Source organism: Pseudorca crassidens, chromosome 14 (genome assembly GCF_039906515.1).
Source record: "Pseudorca crassidens isolate mPseCra1 chromosome 14, mPseCra1.hap1, whole genome shotgun sequence".
Taxonomy (NCBI): domain Eukaryota; kingdom Metazoa; phylum Chordata; class Mammalia; order Artiodactyla; family Delphinidae; genus Pseudorca; species Pseudorca crassidens.
Genome location: NC_090309.1, coordinates 8,543,302 through 8,567,162, shown reverse-complemented (window position 1 = coordinate 8,567,162; position 23,861 = coordinate 8,543,302). Strand labels below are relative to the sequence as shown.

Here is a 23,861-nt window from a genome sequence, read left to right as displayed (position 1 = left end):
CCTGATGGTTAGTGTAATTTATAGTCTCTTTTTCTCGGCAAGCAGTTCTTTACTTAATTGGTTAAGTATTCTAATTATAGAAATAAGATTGTGAATATTTGATAGAAAACATGGTCCAAACTCCTGAGCCCCACCCCAGGATGTGCAAGGGGACGTGTTAGCGTGTTTTCTGGAGGCCAGAATCGCGGCTGTGTAGCGTTTGCTCATCTGATAGACGTGGGGTGATGAGCAGACCTTCTCATCACTTTTCAGAATTGAGAAGTGTTGCTCCCGTCACACCAGTTTCTTAGCTCTTGGATGCCGGCAGGCTCTACAGTTGGAACAGGCACTTCCTGGCACGGGCCCACTTGCTTTTTATAGTGGTGCTGACATCGTGCTGCACAGAATCCTGTCCCTGTGTCAGTCCTGTCGGTTGAGAGCTGCCTATGGGAAGGCCCGGCGTCGCTCCCGAGCCTCTGAGGGTGGATCCCCCAGGCCCCTTTCACCACCTAGGACCCCGAACCAGTCTTCTGGCCGGGAGCTGCTCTCCCTCAATGTTCCACCCCCATCGTCTGGGAAGGAAGTGTGCTCACGGGCAGCTCAGAGTTTCTGAGGCCACTGCTGACACACACCTGCATACCCGCGGCAATACCCTCAAACTGTCCCTTCTCCACCCACCGTTCATGAATGGGGGATACGGGCTGACCATCTTTATTTTCTCACATTCCATTCCTCAGGTCCCTCGTTCAAGGCAAGCAGTTTGAAAGCAGATAAAAAGTTAGAATTTGTTCCCACAAACTTACACATACAGAGGATGAGAGTTCAGGACGATGGAGGATCAGGTAACCGTCTCGCTTGATCACATCTCACTTCTTTTCTCCCTGAGCTGCCCCACATCTGCCCCAGCCTGCCCTGTGTGTGCTGCTGCTGGGCGCTCGGCAAAGGCCCAGCCCAAGGGCCTCCGGAAGGCCTCTGTGGAGAGCTCAGACCCCTTCCCCTCGTTTGTCCTCCCTCCAGCTTCCCTTTGTGTTGCTGTGGCAGAAAATTGCCCACAGGTCATCCTTCTGAAGGAGGGATGCAAGCTGAGTCGCTGGGTAGTTGCCCTCTGCCCTGTGTGACTCTCCCCTGAGACAGGACCCTCGTAGCCGAGATGATGGTGCTTGGCTCCAGAGGCCCTCGGGCAGCCCGGGCTGTGCGACTGAGGGAACCACAGGCTGCTTGGAAGTGGGCTGGCGGGGGATCCCAGAGTTGTGCACGTATCCCTGTAGCTGGCTCGTCCACAGGCCTGAGCCCAGAGTAATGGAGGAGAGCTTTCTGTCATTCAGATCAGAACTACGACATTGTCACCATCGGAGCGCCAGCAGCACACTGCCAAGGCTTTAAGTCAGGAGGTCTCCGCAAAAAGCTGCACAAATTTGAAGAGACCAAGAAACAGTAAGTTCTTGGAGGGTGTTTGTTGTCCTTGTACTGCTGTCTGACGCTTCCTAGGTTAAAAAAAAAGAAAGTCAAAACGGGACCACAGAAAACATCCAGCATCCGATCTGCTTTTGCGGGGTGGGAGGAGCTGCCTTACGGGCCCTGTGCTGCTCTGTGTGTGTGACTGAGCTGGGTGGGTGACGAGGCACCCGAGCCCTGGTCCTGTCCCTGTAAAATGACAGCGGATGGAAATGCACCTGGAGAGCAGCGCCCCAGGCGGCGGCCCTCCTGGACGCTGGGGCTCAGCTGCCCTTTACAGGCCCTGGTCGGTCGGTTGAAGGTCACAAAGCGTGAAGCCCGGGAGAGGTCGTCAGTGTCAGGCTCAAGGGGCTGCACGGAGTTGACCACGCTGAGCAGGAACTTGGGAGGAGGGCGGGGTGGGGCGGGCCTTGCGGAGCTCGCGGTGAGGGGCGGGGCCTTGGGGGCAGGAGCCGAGGGGAGGGGCCGGGCAGGCGCAGGCGGCGCGGAGGTGACCAGAGCTGATGGGTCTGGGCCTGGCCCTGGGGCAAAGTCAGCACCAGCGCTTGGAGCCTGCTGGAAATCGGCGAGCGGAGGGTGCAGGGTGTGCTGTGGATCAGAGGGGACGGGAGAGAGCGCTAAACCGAGCTGTCGAGCTGGACGCCGCGAGGTGTGGGTGATCTTCCCGAGCGTCACGCGCCAGGCTTACCTTGACCAGGGCGTGCGGGTGTAGGAAGTGGATGCTATGCGTGTGGCCGAGGCCTGGGCTCCTGGGACCGTGAGGTGGAAGAGCAGCGTGAAGGCCTCAGGCGCGCAGAAGGTGACCGAGACGAGCCCGTGCTCAGGCTGATAGGAGAGATGAAGGCAAGTGCGGGGAGACGGCAGAGGACACTGATGGAGCGAGGTTCTGGAGGAGACGGGGCGGCGAGGCCCGGAGAAGAAGGTGGGGCTGCAGAGAAGGAACAAGCTGGGGCCACGAGGGGGCAGTCTGCGTGGAACGTGGGCTTGAGGGGCCGGAGCCGAGTGCTTTGAGGATGGTGAGGCCAAGGCCCGCCAGCCTCAGGAGGACCCGCGGGGCAGTCGGAGGAGGCTTAGCGCTGGCCGGAGCCTCAGGCCCCAGGGCGGGAGTCAGGACAGGGCTTGAGCAAGGTGACCTCGGACTGCACGGGTTGGGAAGAAAGGTCAGGTGCACCGGTCGTGGGCCAAGGGGCCCGCAGGCTGGCGGAGAGCAGCTGGGGAGTCGGGTCAGAGCTGAGCGCTGGGTGGCATCTCTGGGAGGCCCCTGGCAGCCTCCTCGACCTTGATTCGTCCCCACCAAGGGCTTCTCCCTGGGCAGACAAGCCAGGCCACCAGATCCCTCCGAGGACTCACCGACGCGGTGCTTCTCTGGGAATTAGGACAAAGGCGAGCTTCCTGTGCCACAGTGCTCTGCACAGCCAGCCGCGTGTCTGTCGCAGCATTGCATGTGGCCGCGTGGAGGTGCGAGTGTGTGACCTGAGGCTGGCGTGGAGGCCCCGGAGGAGAAAGCCGCTCAAGAGGGCTGTCCCTGTCCCAGGAAGGTTGGGGTGTTGATACCTGTCTGGCATGTTAACTTCAGTACCTCTTACTCCCTAAGTGCTTCTACAGCATTTTTCTAATATATACATTTTTATTTAATGTCCTACTGATGTCGTAACACCACCTGCAGGAATGGTTTGCACCAGGGGAGCTCTCCTTTCGGCGCAGGTGTTACTCGCCCGCATGGGACGTCTCCCTGGGGCTCGAGCACACGCGCAGACGTTGCTCTCACCAGTGAGCATGCTGGGCTCTTGAGTTTAATTGTCCCTGTAGTCGGGGCCTCGACAAATGATCTCCAGAATTTTGACGAAAGAGAACTTGTTTTTTTAATTTTTGTTTTGCATTTGCCGTTTGCTAACCAGCTGCTAATATTTCGTTTTGGTTCTTTTCTTTAGCAGTTTTGAGGAGTGTTGGTGAGTTTTCTGTCTGTGGAGAGTGTGTGTTTGGGTCTTGCTCTCGTGCGGAGAGACTGTCCCCTCCTCTGAGGTGCTTCCCCCTCCGTGCCCCCGTGGGCTCCTAGTTGTAGCCTCATAGACAGAATTCTCCTTCCAACTGCAATCTTCTGTGATAATGAATAGCCCATCTCCGGTCTGCTGTGTCAAACCCTCCCAGTCTGGTAGCAGTTCATTGCTGTGCTCACTCGAAGCGAAGACCCAGTTTTGTTCCTCCGGGATATGAGGAGCCCAGGCCGGGCAGGTCCCCAGGTGCTGGGATTTCAAGTCAACCCACTGGTGCGTTTGGGAGTCCCTTCCTGGCTTCTTTTACAAGAACCTGTTGCTTTTCAGTTTTCAGTTTCCCTTCACGTCTTGTAGGAATGAAGCCAGCTTACATTTTTATGGTATTTAATAGTTAATGGAGATTTGTAAAACAGTATTACTAGGGCCAGTTTTATCCCTGGAGGGCAAACCAACAATTAATACAACCCAGTGACTTTTTCCACCAACAATGAGATGGCAGCCAGAAGCCACCATGCCTGCTGCCTGGGGTCCCCACTGCCGTTCCAGGCCTCCCCAGACCCGCCCGGGGCGCTTGCCCCGGCCCAGAACAGGGGCTCCGCCCTGGGGCTTGTGAGGCACCCGTAGCCCTCAGAACTGCTGCTGTCGTAGAGCTGGAGCAGCTCAGGGGCCGTGGCAGGGCGCACACTCCTGGAGGTGCTGCACGCTGAGGACACCCTCCCCGGTGGCTGAGGTTCTGCGGCTGCCCCCCGTTTAGGCCTGTGGTTGGGCTCCCACGCTCATGTGTTCACGGTCATCCGTGAACAGCAGCTCTTTGAAGTGCATCCTTTCTCACTCCCGCCACGTCCTTCCCGTGTGGGAAGAGTAAATTTCACAGCCTGTTCGGGGTAGCGCTCCCGAGACCCAGCTGTCCCAGATGGTAGCTATTCCGCCACGTCCTTCCCGTGTGGGAAGAGTAAATTTCACAGCCGGTCCCAGGGTAGCGCTCCCGAGACCCGGGGTGGCGCTCCCAAGACCCGGGGCAGCGCCCCCGAGACGCAGCTGCCCCAGACGGCAGCTATTCATTCAGCAGCGATTGCAGGTTGGAGAGCAGCGTGCGCACCTCGTGCTGTGCAGGCTTGACCGCAGCCTGCTGCATGGGCTTCTGGCAGCTCCATCGTTTTTCACTGTGGTGTCTGGGCTTGGGGTGTTGTTTTTTCTCGGGTGCTTCGGGTTTTTGTTTTTGCATGTTTACCCCATAGTCCATCAGGGGAATGGGCAGGGCGGTCTGTTGGTGACCCAGCTTCGGGTTACCCTGGAAAGAGCCCAGCAGGGAAAGGGCTCAGTCCTACCGTGTGACCCTCACCTCCAGGGGCAGCAGTGGGGGGTGCGGTCCTCCCTTTTCCCCTGAACTCAAAGGGCAGCTCTTCGAGGGGACCAGTCAGGGCCCCTCCTTACATGAAGCATGGCTGCCTTATACGTCTCCCTGTTTCCCTCAGCTTCCTCAGGTGGTCTGAAAAATAAACTTATAATATTGGGTTGATTGGGGATCTTAGCTAAGAGACATGCAATTTACCATCCCCATCTAGAAGGTCCCACGAAGCCAGGGACGTGGAGTTGGATCCCCAGAGGCTGGTGTTTGTGCCGGACAGTAGCTTTGACATCAGATCCCAAGATGCACATGCTGCTCGATGGCAGGGAGTGGGGGATGAGGGAAGGACTGGTTTTCAAAGCCAGTGAGGCATCCAGGCCTGGCCTCCAGTTCGGCATGTTCTCCATGCCCCCCTTCATCCGATGGAACATTGAGCAGGGGAGTCCCGGAGCAGGGGAGAGAGGATGGAAGCCCAGTGTTCTGGGGACTTGCTGGGGTAGACACATGAGGGAGGGTGTGGGTCTGTGCGCAGAAAGTTTGAAGTCCTGATTGGCCAAATGAAAAGACAGGTTTCTTTTGGCAAAGTCCAGCCCCTACTGCAGTCTCCCTTCACTGCGGTGTGAGCCACTCTGGTGTCAGCAGGTCTCCACTCAAGTACTGCTTAAAAACTGACAGAAGAGGTTCTTAGGTGAAAGGTTGTGAGCATCCAGGCAACTACTGGGTTCAGCATCTGTACACACAGGTAGAAACACAGTAAGAATACAGATACATGCAAACATGAATAAAAGGCTTAATTGTATTTTAACATTTCAAGCCTCTACTGTACAGACAGAATGGATCTGCTGAGATTTCCTCTTGTCCACCAACAACTAGACCAGCCTAGGAAACAGCCCCGAGTAACAGGAGGCTTCACCTCGTGTTGGTGGTGGGCAGGGGTGGGGAGGTGCTACTATCCCCACCGATTCAAGAGAACCCCTTAGAAGCTGTTCTCATCCTTTTTAGTACGTCGTCCAGCTGCCAGTCCATCATCTACATACCACAGGACATTGTCAGAGCCAAGGAGATCATTGCCCAGATCAACACCCTGAAAACCCAAGTGAGTTACTACGCAGAGAGGCTCTCGAGGGCGGCCAAGGACAGGTCCGCCACTGGCCTCGAAAGAACACTCGCCATCTTAGCAGACAAGGTAGGAGAGGCTACCCTGCTGCAGGTGGGTGGGGGTCCCTTGGGTTTCTGAATACCCCTGGACACCTCATGTGTGCCTAGAGCTGTCCACACAAATGGTGACACTGGGATGACCTTGAAGGTCTGACTTCAGATCCTATTCCCACAAAGGCCTGGGGCGGGGCTTGGTGACTGGCCCGTGGTCACAGAGCTGGATGGGGGCAGACCAGCAATAGAGCCCGGAGCTCAGGAGCCTCAGCTGTGGCTTCATGCACTTGGCTTTCCAGGGAGCGCACGGGGGTCTTGTTGAAGCTGGGACAGTTCCTCTGCTTCCTTAGTGACTGCCTACCCAGCACATTTGGGGCCACATTTCTGTTGTACTCACAGTTCGAAAAAAGAAACTGAATTATTATACACACATAATATAAGAACAGTATAATTTCACTGGGTTATGTATAGTCCACAAACCAGCTTCTAATTAACTGTCACCTGATCCTGATTAAAAATTGATGGGTGATGCTTTTTCACATGACTCAGTGTCTCTCCCAACGCACGTGCCTCCGCCAAACACACACGTGGCCACAGGCACACACACGTGCACACACAGATTCTGGTCACACTTCCCCACACACACCTGCTTCACTGGGATGAGCTGCTTTTCCCCGTCCGAATGTCTTGTATCCTTCCCATGTGTTTGCCCAGTAAAAAGACTGAGAGCCGGGGATTAAATCCACTCATAAAATAAAGGTGACGCTGTCAGACGTCAAATTCTGAGCCACAGAGCTGCTGTTGCTTGCAGAATTCCCCAGAACCGCAAGTGCTATGCCAGGAATCCCGCTGCCCGGGGCTTCAGGTATTAGATGTGACGCATAAGACTTCAGCGGTTAAACTGAAGTGAGGCCTGTGCCCTGGGATGGAGGGACAGCCCGGGAAGCCAGTGAAGGCTGGCACTGGGCTCACCCCGGGCCCCTCCTCCAGCCATGTCAGGCTCAGAGGCTGGCCGGGGTCCAAGAATGTCAGAGGCTTCTTGGCCTCCCTGTCGTCCTCCTTGCGTTCTCCGGGCTTCTGTGGGAAGTTCTTGCCGAGATTCAGCCGGGCCCGTCGTGCGGCAGGCAGCCTTAAACCTCGGCCGTCTCGAGGGCTGCAGCTCTTGGGGTGTGGGCACCGTGCGGGAGGGCGGAGGGGGGCGGGCTGGGCGCTCAGAGAGGCCGGGTATGCGTGTGTCCCTGCAGACCCGGCAGCTGGTCACCGTGTGCGACTGCAAGCTGCTGGCCACCTCCATCCATGGGCTGAACGCGGCCCGGCCCGACTACATCGCCTCCAAGGCCTCGCCCACCTCCACTGAGGAGGAGCAGGTGATGCTGAGGAACGACCAGGACACCCTCATGGCCAGGTGGTCGGGCAGGAACAGCCGGTCTTCCCTGCAGGTGGACTGGCACGAGGAGGAGTGGGTGAGTCTGCCGCCCCCGCCCGTCACCCTACCGCTGAGCCGGCCTGGAAAATGCGAGGCCTCGCTCCCTCGCGGGTGTCGGGCCCAGCCCGGGCCCTGCCCCCTTGGCCTCCACTGGCCGTCAGCCCTGCCGGGGCCACGTCTTTCTGGAGATGTGGGAGCTGAGGTGCTGGGCAGCTTGGTGAGGATTTGGGAGACGCCGCCCTGACATCCCGTCACGATGTTGCTTCCGCTGGATGGGCTTTGAGAGCAGGGTCTGCCCCTTGAGGGAGTGACACATCACGGACTCGTGTTTGTCATTTGCTGGGACTGTTCTTCGGCGGTGTCGTCCTGGGGGCACCGGACTGCCGGCGGCAGCAGCGCGCTCCCCCAGGCCTGCCCTGGCGTCCTGAGTGCTGCCTGGGTTTCTGCAGGGACCCCCCGCCCCCGTCCCCCATGCTGAGCGATCCACGGCCTCCATCCAGAAGACCTCAGTCCCCTGCGGTGTTTGTACGAGGTCTGCGGGGAGGGAGGAGGGGACGAGGGTGCTCCCGTGGCCCTTGTACCCACAGTGGCCTCCGGGACAGCGACTAACAGACGTCCCCCAAGCTTTGAAACTGACGCCCACGGGACATCGACTTGTCTTTGGAAAAGCAGATGCAGCTTAATGGGGGATTCCAAATTGTCTCACCCTCTCTGCATCCTGAGGGCTCTCAGTGGGCGTGGCGCCCGGGGGTGGGGGGCGGGCCCTGCTTTCTGCCCTGTGTCTCCTGCTGGGAGAGCTGACCCCGCGCCCCTTGGGTCCGCCAGGAGAAGGTGTGGCTGAACGTGGACAAGAGCCTGGAGTGCATCATCCAGCGGGCAGACAAGCTGCTGCAGCGGGAGCGCCTGCAGGCCGAGGGCTGCGACCACAGCCTCCCCGGCACCGGCAGCTGCGCAGGAAGGAAAGGTAACCGGGGCAGCCAGGCCTACTGGATCCGACCGGAGGACCCCCTCTGCGACGGGCCCCCCTCGCCACGCCCCCCCGCCGCATGCCGCCCTCACCCGACCACACGTGCGTACGCACCCCGCTTCCCACCTCCACCTCGAGCGCTGTCTGTGTGTTCGTGTGTGTCTCTAACTCCACGCCCGCCACGCAGACTGCAGGGAGGCCTCTCAGCAGAGGGGGTGTCGCGGCACCCAGAGCAGTGGGGGCGGGGGGGGGGCCGCGTGTGAGCCTGCAGGCGAAGGCCGGTCCTCAGGGCCCCGCGGGCTCACGCTGCCGCGTCCGGGAGGGTGGGGCTCCTGGACTTTGCTGGTTTGTCAGCCAGTCTGGGGACCCGAAGGAGGCCGAACGGTAGATGCCTTTCTCGTGAGGTTGCTTACGGCATCAGGCATCAGGGACAAGGTGAGGCGCGCAGCTCTCTCTGGATGAGAGCTGGTGGCAGGCCCAGCGGACTCGTCTGGAAAGCCTGGTTGTCACTGGCTGGGCGCGCTTTTATCCGGCAGAGGCCTGCTGCCCTGGGCCTTGCTCGTAACCCAGTCAGAGGGTGGGCCCCGCTCCCACGTCTGGGGGGGCCAGTTAGGTTCCTCTGTTCGGCGCCACCTCCAAGGTGGGGCTCTCGGTAGAAGGCGGGACGCTGGCGTGAAGCGGCACGCTTCAGAAACAGCCTGCTGCCTGCGGAGACACAGGGCATGACCAGACGCTCTGCCCCGCTGCCGCCTTACAGCGGGGGGCCTCGTGCCTCCTGAACCCGTGGGTCCCTGGTCCCTGCAGCTCTGGCCTTTCCCCGGAAGAGCTGGTGGGGTTGTGCGCCAGGCAGCTGAGATCCAGCTGCCGCCGCCGCCTCCTTGCCCCCCTTTGGGCGGGTTAAGGCCCAGCTGGGCCAGGGATGGGCCGCTGGCAGTGGGACTTGTCATTTCTGAACCGGGCAGCTTTCATTCAAGGCAGGGTCTCGCTCCCCTGTCGGAGCCTCGTGGTAAATCCTCCTTGGGTTTGTCAGACGCCCTCCCCCTCCTGTCCGCCTGCAGTCTGTCCTCAGGGTGCGCTCTCACTTGAGCCTGTGTTTCCTCGGTGTCCCCGTCCTCCACTCTGCCATCTGTGAGGGGTTCGACTTTCAGTTCCCCAAACCTGTGTTTGGTTCATGGAACTGTTTTGTCTTTGTTCGTGCTGTCATTTTTTTTTTTTTTAATGTAAATTGTGTTTCTTTAAAAAAATTTCTGAAAGTTCATTGCTCATTTCTCTTTAATATTGTCTTGCTTGCAATTTAAACATTTTTCTGCATATTTAAAAAAAGTTACTGATTGGATTTTTTTAAATGCAGGAGATAGTTCATTTAACTGGATATACTGTTGTATTCATAACTTAAATGTCCTCTTTTTCTAGGCACGTCCCCTATTGTTCAAATATATAGACAAATTTAAGCGCAGTTTTAAAGTTATTTAAAGGAGCATTTCTTTGTGATATTTAGGGCTTGACTTGTACCTGTGTGTGCCGTACAGATCAGCTCTGTTGTGCTCATGGGAGTAGGAAGCGTTTGAGAGAGTCTGACTCTGATCAGCGCTCAAAAGAAACTTATGAAACCACAGGCCTCTAAATTACCTGCACGTGGTCCTTAATTTAAAAATCTGAGCACAGCCGGGAAGCCGTCCAGACCTCGGCATGATCAGGAGGATCTGGACAAACCAGACTGTGAGCCATTTGTTTTACTCAATCTCTTGTCCTCAGGGACCAGAGCTGGGCTCTGTCGTGACTCCCGATGCCCTTCCAGGTTCCTGGGGCACTTGTTTTGGCCTAATGAGCGGGGTTGTGTTCACACCAGCGTATTTACTGCCCGTGAACAACTCCATGCCTCTTTGAAAGGCGTTCTCTCTTTTCATTGCAATTCTCTACCCTGTCCTGGGTCCTTGGTTTTCATCTTTCATCAAGGAGTCGCCCTGCCTCAGCCCCGCCTGGGGTCAGGGCTCCGCAGGGCCCACTGACCAGTCCCCCGCAGCGGGGACCGTAGAGGCTCCGTGAGCCTCCCTCTCCTCCTGGTTTTCCACCCAAGTGACCCGTCTGCAAACTGTCAGGATTTGGTGACTTCCATTACCTCCCACACACACTCTCTCCTGCTCTCCTCATCCCCGAAGAGTCCTTCAAACCCTGGACCAGGTTTCTCTTAACCTGAGATCTATGGGTTGCACCCCAGGTCCCCGTACCCCTGAGACTGTGTGCTAAAATCTGCATGTGTGTGGAGCAGTCCACAGTGGGCATCAAATCGCAGGGGCCTCTGTGATCTAAGAGGAGATCCCTTTCTCCCGTTTGACTGAAAGACGAGTCTACCCAGTGGGTTTAACCCCTGATCCCTTCTCAGGCATGGTCCCAGCCCAGCAGTTTGGGATCACTGCAGATCATGAAAACAGTCTTCTAAACCCTTCTCCTCATAGAGCCTTGGGACCTTGGAGGAAGGGTTATGGGGAGACAGAAGTCTGTATTTTTCCAAGGCCTGGGGTAATTCTGTTTTCGCCAGACAGATGTTGAACGGTCACCGCTGTGCATCACACGCGCCACGGTGGTTTCCCTCTGTGTGAAGCAGGCAGTCTCAGGATATTTGCACTCTAGTGAAGACGCTGAAGTCTTCAACTTACAGAGGCCTTTAATTTTGCTCTATTTTCTGTCCCGTTGGCCAGTTTAAGAAGTCATTGCCAAAGACGATGAGAGAGAAGATCCCTGCCACCACCCTTCTGGACAATCCAGGTTGTCAAAGTCTCTGTTCAGCTGGTTCCAGTTACTCTTGAGGATCTGAAACCACCTGTTTCAGGATCCTAAAACGTTCTTTGAACTGAAAAGTTTAGACATAAAATAAAATAAGCTTTTAGCCCAAACGATCCCTTTTCAAACTTGTTTGTTTCAGGTGGCACACCCAGTTAACCAGGAATTCTAGAGTTTTTAAGGGAGAAGAGAACTTGAAATGAGTACTTCCCGATGTGACTCAGTGTAGGTGAAATTGAGTTAAACTTGGTATTCTTTGAGGGACCTGGAGGGATGTTCCAATTCCAGACTTCCCTCAATCATAAACGTTTTGTATTTGGCTTAAACATCGTAAAGATTGGCATGCATGTGTCTGGTATATGGGTCTTATGACGACCCTAACCTTTTGGATCTCAGCAGCCGACCTCTAGCCCGGGCTCTAAAGTCAGTCAGGGCGGTGGGCTCTGAGCTGCACGCTCGATTTACCGGTCAGTCTCTCTCACTGCAAGTTTGCTTCCAGATGTCGTGAGCCAGCATGGGCTCCAGCACATGCAATGGGATGGACGTGGGGGCTTTATCTCATTGTGACACGTTAACCTGCTCTTCCCGAAGAGTGTGTCATGTTGAAGTACCAGCAACATGCATGTTGACACCGGTGGATCGGGCAGGGAGCTCCAGGCAGCCCGACCACCTTCGTGTGACTCCTGGGGAAGAGGCAGGCAGGCCCCCGGCCTCTTCTCCGAGGCTCGGTTTAGCCGGCTTACTGCCAGCTGCTGCCGCAGTTGCGCTAAGCGTTGAGTTGCTCGTGTTTGAACCGTGTGCCGCTCCTTAATCATCCGTGTCACCCTCCATTTCTGTGCAGATTGCAGTCCCCCTCCTGAAGAGTCCAGCCCAGGTACGTGGTTTATGTTCAAGGCTTCTGCAGACGTCTTCTTAATATTCAGGGCGTGTTTGTAGCTAAACTGTCAAAGGTTACCTTGTACTCCCAGAGTCAGGAAAACATTTTAGGAGTTTCCTCATTGTGAGGGATGTAGCAACTTTTCTTAGGTTTGCCGAGGGGCCAGTCGGGCTGGTATTGTGGGCAGAAGCAGGCTACCACATGCGTTTTTGTCACTTTCCCGTCCTAAACCCTTTTCAGAAGTTAGTGTCCACGAGCGCATTAGGCTTCCTGAAGTGGGTGGCCTGGCTAAGAGAGGTACATGATGGTACGTGACGCTTCCTGTGATTTCACCTGAGCTTGCGAGCGTCCCATGGAGGGGGAGGCAGATAAGAGGTAGCCGTCCAGATGCTGTGGCACGGTAATCACACAGCCTCCTCTCTTCTGAGCCTGGCTGCAGCCTTAGACTTCCTGTCAGGCACTGCTGTGGGCTTCGGGTGGAGTTAGTGCTAGAAATGGCATCTTTTGAACTGCATTTGCATGTAGAAATCAGTGTTTGTGACTCTAGTTCAGGGGTCGGCAAACCACTGCTCCGAGCGAATCCCGTCCACCGCCTGCTCCTGTAAATACCGTTTTCCTGGAAATAAGTCACGCCCATTCGTTCACGTACTGTCCACGGCTGCTTTGGGGCAGTGCCGGAGTCCAGTAGTTGTGACAGAGCCCCTGTGGCCTTCAAAGCCTAAAGTGTTGACTGTCTAGTCCTTTACAGAAAAAACGTGCCGACCCCTGCTCTAGTTCATATCGAATTTCCTCGACGTGGCTTGTGGTTTTCCCAGAGGGAGCATGAGACCCCCAAGTACGATGTTGTGGGTTTTTTTTCCCCTTACACTCCAAAAAGCAGCTATCCAGTCATCCCGTCCTCTGACTGCATGTAAATATGACGTCGCAGGCCGCCTGCCTCATGTCTAGGGTGCAGCCAGCTGTGATTGCGGGATTTGCCGCACTATTCCCGTCAGCTCTCAGAGCATCCTCTCGCTCACACGGCACCGGGGAATTCAGCTCCGCTCACGGCCGTGACTCCAGAACCCCATTTGCTCATCAGCGGGTCATCTGATGGGGCGCCTCATAACCCCCCAGTTTGCTTTCAGCCCCTCAGTTTCTCTCCCCAGAAACGTTAGTTTGGTCACGAGCAGGTCTCCAGCTCCGGTTCCCTGGGCCCTCCCCAGCACCTCCCCTGGCCCAGGCCTGGCTCCTTCCCACCTGCCTCTGGACTCCCAGTCCCCCCAGCTTACCTGCCGGACAGGTCGGTGCCTTCTCGCTGTGCTGTCTCCCCCGAGCCCCGTGGCGGTGACCGTCCCCAGCAGTTAAGGCCAGGAAAGGGGGGTGGCGGCCTCATGACCCTGGCCCGAGGCAGCTCGGGGCTTTCCTCGGCTCTGCGAGCCCTGCAGTTTGTAGAGCCGAGGGGAGGTCTAGCGGGTTCCCGGGCAGCACTCGGGCAACCTGGCTTGTACAGCTCTCCTCGTCTTCTGTGAGCTCTGTCACTTCCAGAAGCTTTGGTGGCCTGTCCACAGCTGATGTCAGATGGACTAAAAGGTCCCCTGCCAGGGGTTCCTTTAGCTTTTCCCACAGAGCTGTATTTAGTCTGAGTTAGAACACGCCATTTTCTCTCTCTCTCTCTCTCTCCCTACTCTCTCCTTTCCCTCCCCTATTAATGAGAAAAAAAAAAAAATACACAAAGCAAAGCTACCTGAAGTAGCACAGTCCTGGACTGGCCGCCCGTCAGTGCATGTTGCAGGTGAGCAGTGAGGTCGGGAGCTTGCCCCACAAGGGGCATCGGCTCCAGCACGAAGGGTGCTGCTTAGGCACTGGTGTTTTTTGTTCATTGCCAGACTTTCTCGATGTAGGAGGCAGAGTAAACCCCTTCACCAACCCTAACGTCCCAGACACCTGTACTTAACTAGGTTCTGGTAGAAATCTCATCACTGTCCCTGACATTTATTTTGTTTGGAAGTTCTGAAGTTTGGTTTCCCCTCGCGTTGACCCAAAATGTATTAATCCCCAACGACTCTTCGCTGCGTAGTCAGATGTGTGTACGAGTGGCCGTTCTTTTTGTGTGTCTGGGAAGACACTTAGCCTTTCTGAGGCTTTCCTTACCCCTATTACTAGTCCTCTCTCTGTGGATTAAGTGAGAAAACAGAGAGTGAGGCACTCACAGGTGTTGATTTAAGGGCTGGTTGATGCTCTCATTGAACTCCGGAGCCATCCAGACACGGCTGAGCCCTTCTCTAGGCGGACATCAGGCTCAACTCCCGCCCAGGGCCACATCTCTTCTCCGGAACAAACCCTGAGTGCTTTTTTTTAACCATTCTTCCAATTCTACAGTTTTTTTCAGTGTCTTTTTTTTTTTTTTTGTCTGGTTTGTTGTTTTTTCTCTAATGCAGCAAAACTAAGTCATTCTTATGTGGATTTCGTTTAAACAGAAGTAGGCAGAGTAAAAAATTGTATGCAGAGGGCTTGCTCAGTCACATAAGACCACTTGTATATTCTGATCATTTTCAGGTTAAAACGATCAAGAGTTGCATAGTGATTACATATATATATTCAGGTTAAGTGGAACAGAAAGTAAAATTGGCAACACTTGCTCTAAGAGCCTTTACTTCTGAGGTGAAGCGTAGTCTTAATGACTGCCTACCTTTCCCCAAACTACTTGGCTATTAAAACTTAACGCCCATTGGCCTTTTCTGACAGTTGAATATAATTGACATGGATTCAACAGAGTTCTTCAAAGAAACAAAAACATGGTCTCTGAGAATTTTAGAGGAAGAAAGACGTGGATATTATCCACAACAGTCACCCCGTTTCACCGCGAAGGGCCCCTGTGGCTGAGGGGTCAGGGGACCTGCCCACGGCTCACCCACCACTGCTCAGTGGCAGCTGGGGCCTGGGACTCACATTTTCCACGCCTCCATGCAGGGTTCTTTTCCACTGTGATTTATTTGCCAGGACCTTTTTGCTGTAGACTTTCTAAATGTAAGCCTGCCTTTTTCCCACTAGAGGTAGAAATCCTTGTCCGCGTACAGTGTGTCTGTATATACACTTAGATCATTTCCAAATTTTGAATGGCTACGTAGACTTGAAAATCTGCGTTGACCAAACACTGAGTACAGGGAAGTCCTTTTGTAGGTTTTAGGCGTTTCTCTGAATTTGTTTCTCAGCAAAGCGTGAAGCACACAGTTGGAGAGAGCAGAACCACAGCTCCCTTCTCTCTTTTTAAGATTCTGTTTATCTGAGACGGAGCTGAACATCCTAGCAGCTGCACTGCTCACGAGGCCAGGTCCTGTCCTGAGTGGGGTGACGGTCACGGGCATCCTGTGACCTGCATGCACCCCACCCTAGGAGGGTGCCCTGCCCGGGCTGCACACCACTGCCTTCGCCGCGCTCCGGGTGGGCGCACCCAGTGGTGATGATCCAGTGCCTATTTCTGGGCTTGGTGGCCTGTTAAAAAAATATAACTGATGGGGGCATGTCTTTTCTCGTCTCAATGTCTTCCAAATAGGAAGGACCGAGAAGAGCCAAAGCCAAAAATACCTTTCACTCTGTTTTTCTCCCCTGAGGTTCTATTTTTAAAAAGTTGTTTTGGTACAGGGTCAAAGTTTCCTTATATTCCCAAAACAGAAAAACCCCACTAAGCCAGGAATAGGGGGAGTCTGGCAGGAAGGTGGCGGCGGGGAAGAAAGCGCAGGAGGCGGGGACGCTGAGGGCTGCGGCTGCGTAGGCGGGGAGGGTCCTTCCGCAGTCGTGGGTGGGGCCTGCGCCCGCGGCGCAAAGACTAGGCCAGGCTGGGTTGGCCTTGCTCCGGAAGCCCGGGGCTCTGCCTCGCCGCCTGGATCAGAGAAGCCAGACAGCAGATACCCCGCGAGGGATGGCGGTGCCGGGAGGCACTGGCCTCCGCAGACACAGTGTGTTCTTGCTGAGTCATGACTCCCAGAGCTCGCTGTCATCTTGCTCGAAAGGAACAGTCGGGGCCGTGAGTGTGTAGAGTCCCCAGAGGGGGTGTCGGTGGTCCCCGAGGAGGGCTGATGGTGCGTTTGCTGGAGAAGCTTCAGGCTAGGAGGGCAGAGAGCGGGGCTGAACTTGGCGCCACTTCTGGGCCGTGCGGAGGCGGGAGGGGCAGGCGGGGTGGCAGGGCCGGTGCGGGACTGGGGGCCGGGGGCCTTCGAAGCGCCACCTTCTGAGCCGACCGCCCCTCGTGCCAGGTGAGTGGAGCGAGGCCCTGTACCCCCTGCTGACCACCCTCACGGACTGCGTGGCCATGATGAGCGACAAGGCCAAGAAGGCGATGGTCTTCCTGCTCATGCAGGACAGCGCGCCCACCATCGCCACCTTCCTGAGCCTGCAGTACCGCCGCGACGTGGTCTTCTGCCAGACGGTAGGTGAACCTGTCCCTCTCTGCCGGTTGAGGAAACCAGCGTGGCGCTTTGCCCTCCCGCCTGTGGCTTTACCCGTGTGGCCTGAGGCCTGGGTGTTGGCCTTGGAGGGAGGGGGAGGGGAGCTGCTGGATCGCAGGTGCTCAGGACAGTCCGGCTTCACACCTGCTCCCTGGGAACCTGCCCCAAGGAGCCTGGGGTCACACCGGCCCTGGTGCCACCTTTGTTCTTCCCTGCAGAGGAGTTCATTGAGGGAAGACGCGCAATCTGTTTTCTGGTTTATAAAGCAGCAGGTATTAGGCCCGCTCAGGCACAACTCTATTCCGGTGATTTCGATTTCCCTTAGAGGAGGGAAGAGCTTAGATGAGCATCACCAGTTTTCAGGTGCAGTCATCTGATTAGCAGAGTGAACGGTGGCAGAGGCTTGGTGGGTTCCGTGTGGCTTCCTGTCCCCACGAGGCCGGGGCTGTGCACGGGGCACCCTGTTCTCCGCTCCTGCCCCTCGTCGTGAGCACCCCGCTTTCCAGCCGGCGCTGCTCTGGATCTTCGGGCATAGAGGCCTTTCCTTTCACCGTGGGGAAATCATTCTGGGCTTCCAGAAGGTTCTGGCCCAGGAGTGACCCCAAGGTCGGGTCGGAAGCTGAACCAAAACCAGACGGACCTTTGGAAGCGAGCCCTCCCGTGGCCTCTGCACTCCTGGTCCCAGCCCCCGAGGGCGAGGGGCCGCCGCAGGCAGAGCAACGCGGGTGCAGGAACCGGGGCGGGCCAGGCGCGAGGTGAGGCGGTGTCTGTTCCCTGCAGCTGACGGCGCTGATCTGTGGCTTCGTCATCAAGCTGAGGAACTGCCTGCACGACGACGGCTTCTTGCGGCAGCTCTACACCATCGGGCTGCTCGCCCAGTTTGAGAGCCTGCTGAGCACCTACGGTGAGCCGCCTGGGCTGGGCTTGGGAGAGCCTCCGTGTGTGGCCCCCTCTCGTCTCCCTGAGTGGTTGTCTGGTACACAGGTAACACGTACTGATGAAAATGTATCCAAACACCCCGATAGGTGGCAAAGAACTAAAAAAAGCCCTATATAGTTACACACAGGCACACACACACACCCCCGCTTGTGGCCCATTTCTGCACCCACTAAATTATTAGAAGGAGAGTTGCTGGGTCACACAGTAGGAGTATTTTAAAAATTTGTTGGTATTTCCAAATTGTCTTATCAATGCTCTCTTCTCCTCACCTTCGTTTTCTGTTTATTTCTTCTTAGAAGGTAAAAACGGATAAATTTCTTTAAAGTATCTGTTAATCTTTGGAGTTCTAAGACATTGAAGAAATATCAAAAGATCTAAAGAATACGGAAAGATCACAACACCTAAAGAGCCGGCTTTGCCTTCTGAGGTTCCCACGTGTAGGTCCCCCACCCCTCCCTTCGCCAGGAAAGGGCCGGGAACTACAAGGCGTGGTTGCACCAGCTGCGCTTTTTAACGTGGCCACAGGACTTCAGTAGTGGGCTTTACTCACGGAGAAGTGAGGCACTTGGCCAGCCTCCCCCCAACTCTCACCGCCTCGTCACTGCCGCCCTGAACTCATCGCTGTCCTTCGTGGCCACGCTGAGTCCAGGGGAGAGCGCAGGTCCCCTCTGCCTGACAGCCCTTTCCCTCTCGTCTCCAGGGGAGGAGCTGGCCATGCTGGAGGACATGAGTCTTGGGATCATGGACTTGAGGAACGTGACCTTCAAAGTCACTCAGGCTACTTCTAATGCATCAACCGACATGCTGCCCGTCATCACAGGAAATCGGTAGAAATGTTTTTCTGATTCTCAGAACTAGCGCAGTTTTCATCTGTGTTCATCACATGTGATGCACGTTTCATTTTTGCTTTATTCCGTTGCATTCAGCTGGAAACGCTCATCCCAGCCCGCTACACTCATTTCACAGCCCTGTACAGGTCGGTGACCAGCAGCTAGGAGGTCTCTGAGCTGGGCCAGGCCGCTGTCCCGTCCTGAGGCCAGCAGGGCCTTCCTCTCCTTGCTCACCTGTCTCGCATCTCCCTGTCGCAGGCCTGACCCTCCTCTTCTTCTGCATTTCAGGGATGGCTTTAACGTGCGGATCCCCCTGCCGGGCCCCCTGTTTGACGCCCTGCCCCGGGAGATCCAGAGCGGGATGCTGCTGCGGGTGCAGCCCGTGCTCTTCAACGTGGGCATCAACGAGCAGCAGACGCTGGCCGAAAGGTGCGTGCCGGGCCATCTCTGTGGGCCAGGGGCTGCATCCGTCGGTCGCTGAGCTGCTGGAGAGCGTGTACTTAGTCCTCTTCGGGCTCCGAGGGCCACCTGGACTTTGTTATCCCTCCTTCCTTTAAGTTCAGCCACATACCGGGCTCGTCTTTGGTGCTGGAACACAAAGATGAACCAGACGAGGTCCGTGTCCTCGAGAGACTTGGGCGGGTAGCAGAGAGAGGTGGCTGCAAGGATTAAGATGAATGCAGGGAGTAGGGGCCCTAGTGAGGTCTCAGGGGGTCTGGGAGGGCTTCCTGGAAGTGGGTTTTAAAGAGTAAGTAGGAGTTGGTTATATGAGGAGGTGGAGGAGAGACCTGGCGTCCCAGGCCAAGGAGCCTGAACAGAGGCAGGTGGGGAGAAGCCACGTGGGGCCGGAGGCTCAGGTAGCAGGCAGCAGTGAGCAGGGGTGAGGACGGAGAGGCCTGGATGGCAGGCATAGAGCCACACCTTGGTCCTAAAGGCCTGTGCCTCGTAAACTCCTCCAGGGTCCCCTGCCAGGCAGCAGGGAAGAGTCACGTGTGCCCACATGTGCAAGAGTGTGTGCAGGTGTTGGAGAGGAGGAGGGGATTGGGTGTGTGTAGCTTCTAATGACCTTCTCTTGGTACGTGAAGACCTTTCCTGTCACGTCATTACATGCATGTGATCTACGTGTTTTTAGAACTGAAAGATATCTGAAAGTTCTTGCTGTTAAGGACATGTGGTCTCCAGGACGACATGCCATATTCCTGTTGAGCCTCTGAGCCCAGTGGTCAGTGTCCATTGATCCCCAGGTGTAGGGTCCTCCCCACACGGTCAGAGACCTTTCAGTGGGACAGGACACCATCAGAGTCACATCTGAAGAAGGTCATCTGCCGGCCATGTGCTGGAAAGATGTGAGGGGCCAGATGTGACGAGGGGGTTGTCGGGAAGAGTCCGGGCCAGAGGCGGTGACCTGGGTCAGGCAGGGGCAGTGCAGATGGGAAGGGACAGACTGGAGAGCCGAGACGTGGTCTTCAGCGGGGCAGGTGTGAGAGGCGACAAGGAGAGGAACAGAGCAGGCCTCTAGGTGGGTGGTGAGTAGCTGGTCCTAAACGGGAGAGGGGTCATGCTGGGGGCAGTTGGAGAGCTGGCCTTAGGCTGAGGGCGCCAGCCCAGGAAGCAGAGATCCGGAAGGTGTGGCCAGAGGTGGGGTGCCCACTTGAGGGAGAGCGGGCAGTGTCAGGGCCCCAGGAGGAGGTAACATCCCCTGCGTCTGGCAGCTCCTGTTCCTGACTGCAAGAGTGGTTTCTGAAAAAGGTGTTTCTGGAAAGGTTTCTGCAAAGGGTTGAGGCCAGGCCAGATTGGAGTGAGCAGAGGGCCAGGTGGCGGAGGACATGGCAGTGGACGGGAGACACGGGAGGCAGGGTCTGTGCTCTGCTTGCTTGTCTGCTCCTAAACAAGGCCAGCTCACCTGTGTCCCAGGGTGACCCCCAGGGAGCAGGTGCCTGGAGGAGAAAAAGCCATTTTGGGCATCAGGGGTGGTCGGGTTGCGGTGGACCCACAGGAGGGCATCCTGCCCCCCGAGGGAAGACTTTGGGACTGTGAAGAGGCTGCCATGCACGGAGGTCGCTGGGCAGGAAGTGGTGGAGGGGGCGTGCGTCCAGGCCTGGGACTCCAGGGCTGCGTGTTTGATGAGCACCTGCGCCTTCCTCACGGGTGGCTTCCCTCCCGACTCCCCGCGGGCCTGGCTCCCTGTGTGGTGAGGGGAGGGCTGGGGCCCTGCACTCCCTCCAGCAGGAACAGCTGGTCGGGTCTGGTCATCCAGCAGCAGGGCGACTTCCGATTTGAAGATGGGACTGTCCTGATTCCCCAGCCAGAGCCCCACTGCCGGCCCCACTCCCGGGCGCCTCCGGGGTGGGAAGACGGGGACCCGGGGCCGCGCGGCGGGGCTGCCCAAGGGCCTGGGTGTCTCGCAAGCATGCCTGTCACAGGTCACGCAGGATTCCTGCTCATGAAACGTATTCAGACTTGTCACCAACACGGGAGAGATAACCTTAAGCCTGGGGGGAGGAACGTGGCTTAGAATCTTGACGTGCGCCATAAGGATCGAGAGAATCGCCATCGTTACCTTTAACGCGGTCACCGTGGCGCTAGAGACGGCGACATTAGCCAGCTAACGGTGTCCCCCTGTGACCTCTGAAGGTTTGGCGACACGTCTTTACAAGAAGTTATCAACGTGGAGAGCTTGGTGCGGTTAAATTCCTACTTCGAGCAGTTTAAGGAGGTTTTGCCAGAGGATTGTAAGTATCTCTTCACCACGGCAGGTCCCCACCCGCTGTTTTTCGTCCCTCGAGGGGTTTGAGGTTTGCTTAGCGACCTTCTGATGCTGATGCTGACACCCCCCTGCCTCCCGCCCTGTCACCAATGTGGTCGGCTGCTTTCATGCCCGGGGTCACCGTGCAAGACACGAAGGGGCTGAGGACAGACCCTGGGGAGGGCTCGCATGGAGGCTGGGCCAGGTGGGCGCAGAGCCGAGGGGCCCCGCTGGCGTCCGAGGGGCATCTCACAGTCGCCGTGTGGCGAGGCTGCAGTGGCGCAGGTGGGTGACCACGCTGCACGGCCTCGAGTGGCCGGAGTCCGTCAGGGACTGAGGGCTGGCACGTGGGGAGGCAGGAAACACGCCTGGAGCATGGGGGATGGAAGGGTCTTAAAGGCCCGAGCGAAGGGGCTAGAAAAACAGGCCTGCGAGATGCCAGAGGATGGCAGGACTGGAGATCCTGCAGGGCCAGGTCGGGGCCCGCAAGCGAGTGGGGGGACATGGTGTGGGCACGGGAGCTCAGGCGGGAGGCCTCAGTCTCCCCGTGAACTGAGGGCGTGAGCCCAGCACTGGGCTTGGCGGCCGTGAAGGAGGCTTGGGACGGGTGCTGTTGGAGCCGTCGAGGCTCTGGCACTGACCTCACATCGGAATTCACTGGAGAATCTGGGAAAATCCTCTTGCCAGGGGCCCAGCTCAGAGTGTGGAGGGCGGGGCCTCGGCCTTGGGAGCTTAGAAACTCCCCGGGTGATCCCCGTGTGCTGCACCAAGCTCGAAAGTGATGGCGTTTAAGAGTCAGTAAAATGCTTCTCTGAGGACTCAGCTGAAGGATCCCAGATACCAGGTCATCCTCGTGTTCTTCCACAGTGACCACAGTGGCCAGTGACAGACTTGTCAAGTCCTTGCACGTGCCAGGCCTTCTACACACTTCCCACGAATTATCTAACTGATCCCACAGCAGCCTTGGGAGGCGGGCTTGGTTTCATACCCATTTGACATATAGTGACACTGAGGCATGGAGGGCAGGTCCCCCAAGGAACCTGGGTCAGGCCAGGTGGCCTGTGGCCAACACCCACCTTCCGACTGCTCTGGAGGCGGGGACAGTGCCGGCTGCCCAGGCTTGGACTGAGGGGACGGGAGCGTGTGCTGGGCCAGCCCCCCGGCTAGGGCGCCCTGAGACGGAAGGGCCACGCTGGGGGACCAGGAGCCTTGTGGTCAGGAAGGGGGAGACTTGTGCTCAACGTTTTGGAGGGCGGCAGTTTCCAGTGAGACGTGGCCCCAGGGGTAAAGGCCCGGGAAGGGCGAGGCCGGCGGGATCAAAAGCCGGTAGCACTGCCCACGGCCCGGGACGCCGGGGGTGCCGCAGCCCGCGTGGCCCTCAGCCCGGTAGTTACGCTCGTCCGCGAGGCTGAGGAGATGGGGCCCACCAGCAAGCGCCCCCAACTCTGCTGGGGCGCCAGTGTTGCTAACTGGGCCAGAGGTCAGGTCGTGCGTCTCCTCCGGGAGGCTCTGGTTCACAGCCTCTGGGTTCCCACAGCCCCCGTCACGCGCTGAGCCCTCTGGCCCAGCCCCCGGAGCAGCGTGAAGTGGTTGGCATGGGATCCTGCGTGCACCGGGGAGGTTGTGCGGTGGAAACGGGTGCATGGTTTCATCCCACAGTTGGTGGTGATTTGCGGATTCAGGCCCCCTGGCTGTTTTCCGTAGATGTGACCTCGAGGCTCTTCTGTTCTCCTCTGGTGGTCCTGGTGTTTGAAAATCCCAGGCTTCTGAGGTGAGGTGGTCTGACTGATCTTCCAGCTGGAGGGGTCCTGGAGCGGCCTGGACACTGTCGCGGTGGAGGCGGCTGCCCTCCCCACCTCCCCCAAGGGTGGCGGCCCCCTCAGTGTCGCCACCCCCGGCCCTAAGCATCCTCCAGCCCTGGCGGCAGTTCTGAAGACCTGATGGATCTCCCTCACTCCCTCCCGTTCTCGATGATCCGAGCTCCCCCTCCAGCCCCTCGAAAGAACTGAAAGGAGGCCAGGTGGTTGCCCTTTGCAGGTGGCACTGAAGTGGCAGTGAAAGTAACGGAGTGCTCACCGTGCTGGCCACCAGGCCCAGTCCCTGAACACAGGCCTCCCTTCTTGCTTCAATCACACTGAACCTCCGGCTCCGGCCGGGACTCATCCTTTGGCCGTTTCCAGCGGCGCTGGCTGCTGTGGGCTAAGTCCCCGTGGGCGGCCCCAGCTCCACGACCCCGTCTCTCTTCCAGGCCTACCTCGATCTCGGAGCCAGACGTGCCTGCCGGAGCTGCTGCGGTTCCTGGGTCAGAACGTGCACGCCAGGAAGAACAAGAACGTTGACATTCTCTGGCAAGCTGCTGAGGTGAGGGAAAAAATGTGAATAACAACAACAAATTAAAACCTCAGCCAGGAGTGAAGAGAACAGGTTTCTTCATAAGGACACAATGAGAGTTGCTCGTGAGTTGCTTACCGTAGGGCTGCCTGAATTCTGATAAGCCTGACACAGAGTCTACCCCCTCGGACGTGGAATAACCAGGCTGATGACAGCTGTCCCCTTCCGAAGCCCGCACAGTGATAACCAGCTAGAGCTCACGACCTGCTGCATCTTTTAATAGGTTCAAAGGGAGATCTCTGGGACCTTTGCCGTCTCTTTAAACAATATTTCTAGTACACTGCTGCTCAGATCTCCTCATTTCCCCTGAAGACCTCAGATACTTTCTCACCAATTTGTGGAGTTCCTGCTCTGAGCCCGGGTATCAGAGCAGTTTCACAGCTCGTCATTCACTCACCCCTGATGAGGGGACCTGTCCACACTGGGACTCACACACAGAGTTGGCATATTATTAGTCGGGCCTAATTCACACATGGGGAGACCCACCAGCACCCTGAAGTGGCTGATAGTCCCCCCACAAAGCCTGGAGCCTGGTGCTGCAGGCTTCCC

General features: G+C 57.0%; 3 protein-coding genes across 11 annotated transcripts in view; 1 reads left to right on the top strand and 2 right to left on the bottom strand.

The window, feature by feature from the left end:
* Window positions 1–23,861, bottom strand: part of MGAT4A (alpha-1,3-mannosyl-glycoprotein 4-beta-N-acetylglucosaminyltransferase A) — a 504,464-nt gene that overhangs the window by 322,572 nt on the left and 158,031 nt on the right. The window lies entirely within an intron of this gene.
* The window catches only part of INPP4A (inositol polyphosphate-4-phosphatase type I A), a 148,741-nt gene that overhangs the window by 94,406 nt on the left and 30,474 nt on the right, over window positions 1–23,861 (top strand). For 5 of the 9 annotated variants that reach the window (XR_010934341.1, XR_010934340.1, XM_067704218.1 and 2 more), the window contains exons 12-23: window positions 717–821; window positions 1,305–1,413; window positions 5,779–5,962; window positions 7,173–7,391; window positions 8,180–8,423; window positions 11,944–11,976; window positions 16,215–16,387; window positions 17,187–17,310; window positions 18,046–18,172; window positions 18,464–18,604; window positions 20,810–20,907; window positions 23,170–23,282. Coding sequence is in view for 7 of the 9 variants with exons in the window: in XM_067704218.1 (XP_067560319.1) it covers window positions 717–821; window positions 1,305–1,413; window positions 5,779–5,962; window positions 7,173–7,391; window positions 8,180–8,423; window positions 11,944–11,976; window positions 16,215–16,387; window positions 17,187–17,310; window positions 18,046–18,172; window positions 18,464–18,604; window positions 20,810–20,907; window positions 23,170–23,282 (1,670 nt within the window). In the remaining 2 variants the exon portion in view is untranslated. The remainder of the gene's footprint in view (window positions 1–716; window positions 822–1,304; window positions 1,414–5,778; window positions 5,963–7,172; window positions 7,392–8,179; window positions 8,424–11,943; window positions 11,977–16,214; window positions 16,388–17,186; window positions 17,311–18,045; window positions 18,173–18,463; window positions 18,605–20,809; window positions 20,908–23,169; window positions 23,283–23,861) is intronic. The other 4 variants (XM_067704221.1, XM_067704223.1, XM_067704222.1 and 1 more) reach the window with 2 other exon arrangements.
* On the bottom strand, window positions 675–22,792 carry LOC137205888 (uncharacterized). The gene is made up of 3 exons (XM_067704227.1): window positions 13,251–22,792; window positions 2,123–5,506; window positions 675–1,463 (listed from the first exon to the last, which is right to left on the bottom strand). The coding sequence occupies exon 1, from the start codon at window positions 20,727–20,729 to the stop codon at window positions 19,761–19,763; it is 969 nt and encodes a 322-aa protein (XP_067560328.1). The 5' UTR covers window positions 20,730–22,792; the 3' UTR covers window positions 675–1,463; window positions 2,123–5,506; window positions 13,251–19,760.

Coding starts and splice junctions, on each gene's coding strand:
- LOC137205888 (XM_067704227.1), bottom strand. CDS start 20,729: ATGGCGATTCTCTCGATCCTTATGGCGCACGTCAAGATTCTAAGCCAC.